The 6,075-nt window shown below is 38.3% G+C and overlaps 1 protein-coding gene across 5 annotated transcripts in view; it reads left to right on the plus strand.

Moving 5' to 3' along the window:
* The window catches only part of SOS2 (SOS Ras/Rho guanine nucleotide exchange factor 2), an 89,753-nt gene that overhangs the window by 3,157 nt on the left and 80,521 nt on the right, over positions 1-6,075 (plus strand). For all 5 annotated transcript variants that reach the window (XR_002481309.1, XM_021706877.1, XM_008073826.2 and 2 more), the window contains exons 2-3: positions 1,164-1,295; positions 2,469-2,633. Coding sequence is in view for 4 of the 5 variants with exons in the window: in XM_021706877.1 (XP_021562552.1) it covers positions 1,164-1,295; positions 2,469-2,633 (297 nt within the window). In the remaining variant the exon portion in view is untranslated. The remainder of the gene's footprint in view (positions 1-1,163; positions 1,296-2,468; positions 2,634-6,075) is intronic.

Here is a 6,075-nt window from a genome sequence, read left to right on the forward strand (position 1 = left end):
CTACAATAAATCAAAATATCAGCCGGGCATGGTAGCGCATGCCTGTAATTCCGGCTACTCGGAAGGCTGAGGTGGAAGGATCGCCGGAGCCCAGCAGGTCAAGGCTGCGGTGGCCGGGAGCAGCCACTGCACTCCAGTCTGGGTGAGAGTGAGACTCCAACTCAAAAAAAAAAACAGACAACAACAACAAAAAAACCCTGCTAAATTAGCATTTGATTCAGATATTAGTAATTCTCATTATTTATGCCAATCACTAGTAAATTTTAAGATTAGATGAACCACAAAGGCCTAGATTGTTTTTGTCAGAATATGTATTTCCATGAGCCATTTTGAATTCTCCTACTTACTTCATCTTCCAAGAGGTAAGGTACAGAATATTGTTCTTTTAAGTCCTTCCCTATATTCGAAGCTCTAATATCACCAAGAGGAGAGTAGACAGTGGCTGCATACTAATGACTAGTAATGACTTAACAATTTCTGCCAGATAAACCACTTAAACTCCAGGAACCTAACTTAATTTGACTGATAACGCATTTCATGCTAGCCTAATCTTTCCTGCATATCCTGTGCTATTATTTTCCCTCTTTGTAGCTAATCTTAATTGTACTTTAAGCTTTCTTTTTGAACTTTACTTTTTTTCTTTCTCTTTTTTTTTCTTTTTTGAGTCAGAGTCTCACTCTGTTGCCCAGACTGGAGTGCAGTGGCATGCTCACGGCCACCACAGCCTTTATCTGCTGGGCTCAGGAGATCCTTCCACTTCAACCTTCCAAGTAGCTGGAACCACAGGCATGCGCCACCATGCCCAGGTGATTTTTTGATTTATTGTGGAGACAAGGTTTCGTCTTGTTGCCCAGGCTGGTCTTGAACCCCTGAGCTCAGGCAATCCTCTCGCCTTGGCCTCCCAAATCTTGGCTGGGATTACAGGCATGAGCCACCACTCCTGGCCTACCTTTTTCTTTACCTATGGAAATTATACAGAAAAATCTTGATAGTCTACTGACTTTTTTTTAAAGCCAAAAAATTTATTTGTTATAGGAATCAACCTGTTCTATCACTGTTAACTGCTAGCATTAAGGATATTGATAAAGTTTGGCTTTTGTATGAATTTGTAATTTATGAACACTTCTATTAATACTATAATGGTTCGCCTATGAACTGAACAGGAACGAGTTCAAAAGACCTTTCCTCACCCAATTGATAAATGGGCTATTGCTGATGCACAATCTGCCATAGAAAAACGAAAGCGAAGAAATCCTCTTTTACTGCCTGTGGACAAAATCCATCCTTCATTGAAGGTAATAAAAGTTTAGACATTGGGGGAGTTCTTTATAACAAATAATACTTCATATAATAGGGTGTATTTACATAGTATTACTGTAGCATATGTTTTAATGTTTAATGGGCACTTTACATACAAACATGTGTATATTAATGTATATACAAAATAACAATAAATGTATTCTATTGAAATCAGATTGCATTTTAAATAATATTAAAAGTCAATAGTATACTGTGATAGTACACTGTGGCATCTTTCAATGACTGCTACCCCTGACTGATTCCTATGTAGTTAGCCATAATTTCCAACCTTTTGTTGATTAAGAAAGTATATAATGCCAAAAGCTACTGTGAGTTCAGAACTGTTTTTAAATTAATCTGTATTATCACAGATATTTTTATTTACACTGGAAAAGTAGGCTAGGGAATATTTCATCTATTAAATGTACTTGTTGTACATGGATTTGGAGACTCTCTTCTAGCAATTTTAAGCACACCTCCCTGCACGTACACACACTTATATACCACCCCTCAATAGAAACTACTGTGATTAGAGGATACTAGTTTAAAGCAAGGTCCTTGGAAAAAATAGCAGATATTTGTTAGATGAGTTTTGGTTAATGTATTGAGAGACTGGGTGAAATCCAGTCCAAAATTTCTGTATTAGGATTAACTATTCTTGTTTGATGCAGAATTGTTAGATTAAATGTCTTTTTTCTTTTGAGTCAGTCTCACTCTATTGCCCAGTGGCACGCTTATGGTCACCGCAGACTTAACCTGCTGGGCTCAGGTGATCCTTCCACTTCAGCCTTCCAAGTAGCTGGAACTACAGGCATGTGCCACCATGACCGGCTAATTTTTGGATTAATTGTAGAGATGAGGTGTCATCATGTTTCCCAGGCTGGTCTCGAGCTCATGGACTCAGGCAGTCCTCTTGCTTCCGCCTACCAAAGTGCTGAGATTATAGGAATGAGCCATGATGCGTGACCGATTAAATGTCTCTTTAAAAAAAAAAAAGTCCCAATACTGAGACCAAAGGCTCATATTGTGTCCTGTGGTACCCTTAAGTTTAGACATTTAGTTTGTAGAAAGTTCTTTATGAGCAAGGATGATAAATAGGAAATTTTAAATGTTTCACTGATACTTGACAGTGCCGTGTATTGCAATTAAATTATTTATTTTTTTCACAGGAAGTTTTAGGGTACAAAGTGGACTACCATGTGTCTCTGTATATTGTGGCTGTACTAGAGTATATCTCAGCTGATATTTTGAAATTGGCTGGTAATTATGTTTTTAATATCCGGCATTATGAAATATCTCAGCAGGACATTAAAGTATCAATGTGTGCAGATAAGGTGAGTGTTAAAAGGCATTTAAACTTAACTTGATTAATAGTGATTATATGTCATTTCTGCCTCAATCTTTTTTATATGTTATTAGTAATTTTTATAGTTGCTGGCATTGGAAGATAAAAAATCTTGACTTTGGAGAGTAACCATTATTTTTCCAGGTTCTTAAGCATATGGCAGGATGGGGATCTCTTTTTTTTCTATCCAGAAACTTTTGCTTACAGGAAAAAAAAATCCAGGGCCTCAAACCAGTTTAAGAAAAGTAGTTTGAAATTTATATTTTTAGAAAGAATATTTAGAGTTCTACTCAGGTGCTTTGAGTATAAGTAGTTTTGAAGAACGTACTTTGGTCTCACAGACTAGGTTAGTGGGACACAGGGGGAGAGAAAAAGATTGCAATGCCAAATTTATTCCCTTCTGATAACTTTTTTTTTTTTTTTGAGTTGGAGTCTCACTCTGTCGCCCAGACTGGAGTGCAGTGGCGGCTCCCGACCACCGCAGCCTCGCCTGCTGGGCGCCGGCGATCCTTCCGCCTCAGCCTTCCGAGTAGCCGGAATTACAGGCATGCGCTACCACGCCCGGCTAATTTTTTGATTTATTGTAGAGATGAGGTCTCGCTGCCCAGGCGGGTCTCGAACTCGCGGGCTCAGGCAATCCACTCACCTCAGCCTCCCAAAGGCACGGGATTAGAGGCTGAGCCACCGAGCCCGGCTTCTGATAACTTTTTATTTACATGTCTGTCTTCCTTCTTGATGGCAAGCTACTAGAGAAAGAAATGGGGTCTTTTCATTTCCATGTCTGCTTTCCTTACTTTTTACATCAGTATTTTTGAAGTACCTATATGTGCCAGTCACTATCCTGAATAGGAAGGTATAACACTGAATAGGATAACAATTCTTGTGTTAGAAGGAATTTATTTTAGTGCGAAATAAAAATATCCTAAGTCCATATTTATAGCACAATGCAATTAAAACTATTATACTAAGTCCAAGGTACAGTGGAAGAAGTAATTAACTCTAGGGTGGGTAAGATCAGGAAGACTACAAAAAAGATGCCTAAATGGGGCTCTTTACTACTGGTAGGCAACCTTCAGAATCTGGCACATGCCTGTGGTTCTCAGCCTTTACTGCATGTTAGAATTACCAGAAAGCTTTTAAAGAATACTGACACATGCATCTCATCCCAAAATATATAATTGGCTGAACTTCTAAGCCTCAGTATTTTTGGAATTTTTTGAATACGTATTCTCCAGGTAAGGTATTATAACTGATGTGCAGTTATAGTGACTGAGATCCATTGTGTTATACCATAATTTCAAAAATGATTTTTCATTTATATTGTGGTAGGAATTCCTTGTTATTTCTATTTTGACTTCTAAAATTATGATTACATATTTTTTAAAATTTGAAAATATCTTAGAGTTATAAAAAAGTTGGAAGTACAATCAAAAAGTATTCCCTTACTGCTTGAACCTTTTGAAGGTAAGTTGCCAACATAGCGTGTCCTATAGACAAGAACATTCTCCTGCATTACCACTGTATGATAATCAAGTTGCAGGAAATTAATACACTGACACATTATACTATCTAACTTTTAAACCGCATTTAAGTTTTGTCACTTGTCCCACTGATTTTTTTTAAATATCAAAATGATTTAGTCCAAACCATGTGTTGTTTATTTACTTGTCAGTTATCTTTTTTGCCCTTCTTCAGTCTGGAACAATTCCTTATTCCTCCCTTAACTTTTTTTTTTTTTTTAAGATAGTAAAGCAAAATTAGCCGAGTGTGGTGGCATGCACCTGTAGTCCCAGCTACTTAAAAGGGTGAGGTAGAAGGATTGCCTGAGCCCAGGAGGTTGAGGCTATGGTGATCTGTGATTGTGCCACTGCACTCTAGCCTGGGTGACAGAATGAGACTCCCACTAAAAAAATAAATAAATAAAGATGATAAAGAAGACTTTATTCAAAGGGGTGTGGTCTTACAGTGGTGGGGAAAAGAGAGATTAGAATTAACTCCCCTCCCTTAACTTTTATGACCTTGATACTTTGATTACAGGTCAGTTACTGTTTAGTGTGTCCTCCACTTTAGGCTTTTTAAAATTTCTCTTGATTAGAATCAGATTATGGTTTTTGGCAGGAATATTATAGTAGTTGTGCTGTGTTCTTTTCACTGCATTTTCCTACATGCCGTGCAGGAACACCGTTTCATTGTGTTCCATTATTAGTGATGTTCACTTTGATTACTTGATGAAGGAGTTCTCTGCCAGGCATCTCATCCATGAAGTTATTCTTTTCCCTTTTGTGATTAATACATGCTTTGTGTACTATTTTGAGACTAAGAATATTATTCCCCATCACACTTTAAATTTGTTTATTTTATTTGTTTATTTTTTTTTTGAGTTGGAGTCTCACTCTGTTGCCCAGACTGGAGTGCAGTGGCTGCACGCAGCCTCGACCTGCTGGGCTCCAGTGATCCTTCCGCCTTAGCCTTCCAAGTAGCTGAAACTACAGGCGTGCGCTACCACGTCTGGCTCATTTTTGATTTATTGTAGAGATGAGGTCTCGTCAAGTTGCCCAGGCAGGTCTTGAACCCGCGGGCTTAGGCAATCCACTCACCTCAGCCTCCCAAGGCGCGGGATTACAGGCTGAGCCGCCGAGCCTGGCTTAAATTTGTTTATTTTAATATGGACTCATTCATTGCTATTTTAGTCAATGGGTCATAATCTGTTACTTTATTATTTAAATGTTCCAGTTGTCCCTGATTTGGTTAGTGGTAACTCCAACTTAGCTTTTCTGTCCCTGTCATTCTCTAAGCACTTTCTTTTCTTCTTTTTATTTATTTGTTAAATTATGAACTGGTAAATTATAGTTGTATATATTCATGGAGTACAGAGTAATGTTGTGATTTATGAAGACGTGGAATAATTAAGTCAAGCTAATTAACATGTTCACCTTAAATACTTATTTTTATGGTGAGAACATTTGAAATTCACTCTCTTAGTGAACCTGAAATTTATAGTACATTATTACTATTTTCATCACACTGCATAATAAATCTAAAGAAAAACCCCAATCTGGCAGTGGCTCGAGCCTACAATCCTAGCACTTTGGGAGGCCGAGGTAAGAGGATTACCTGAGCTCAAGGGCTCGAGATCAGACTGGGCAATTTGGCAAGACCTTGTCTCTACAATAAATTTTTAAAAATTAGCTGTCCATGGTGGCGTGTGCCTGTAGTTCCAGCTACTTGAAAGTCTGAGATGGAAGAATCGCTGAGTCTGGCAGTCGAGACTTTGGTGGCCTTGAGAGTGCCGTTGTATTCCAGTCTGGGTGACAGAGTGAGACTCCAACTCCAAAAAAAAAAAGACTGCATTTTTAATGTAATTAATATCATTTTTCAGCCAGGCTCGGTGGCTCAGCCTGTAATCCCGTGCTTTGGGAGGCTGAGGTGAG

Source organism: Carlito syrichta, unplaced genomic scaffold (genome assembly GCF_000164805.1).
Source record: "Carlito syrichta isolate Samal-C Ts95f unplaced genomic scaffold, Tarsius_syrichta-2.0.1 Scaffold316190, whole genome shotgun sequence".
Lineage (NCBI taxonomy): Eukaryota > Metazoa > Chordata > Mammalia > Primates > Tarsiidae > Carlito > Carlito syrichta.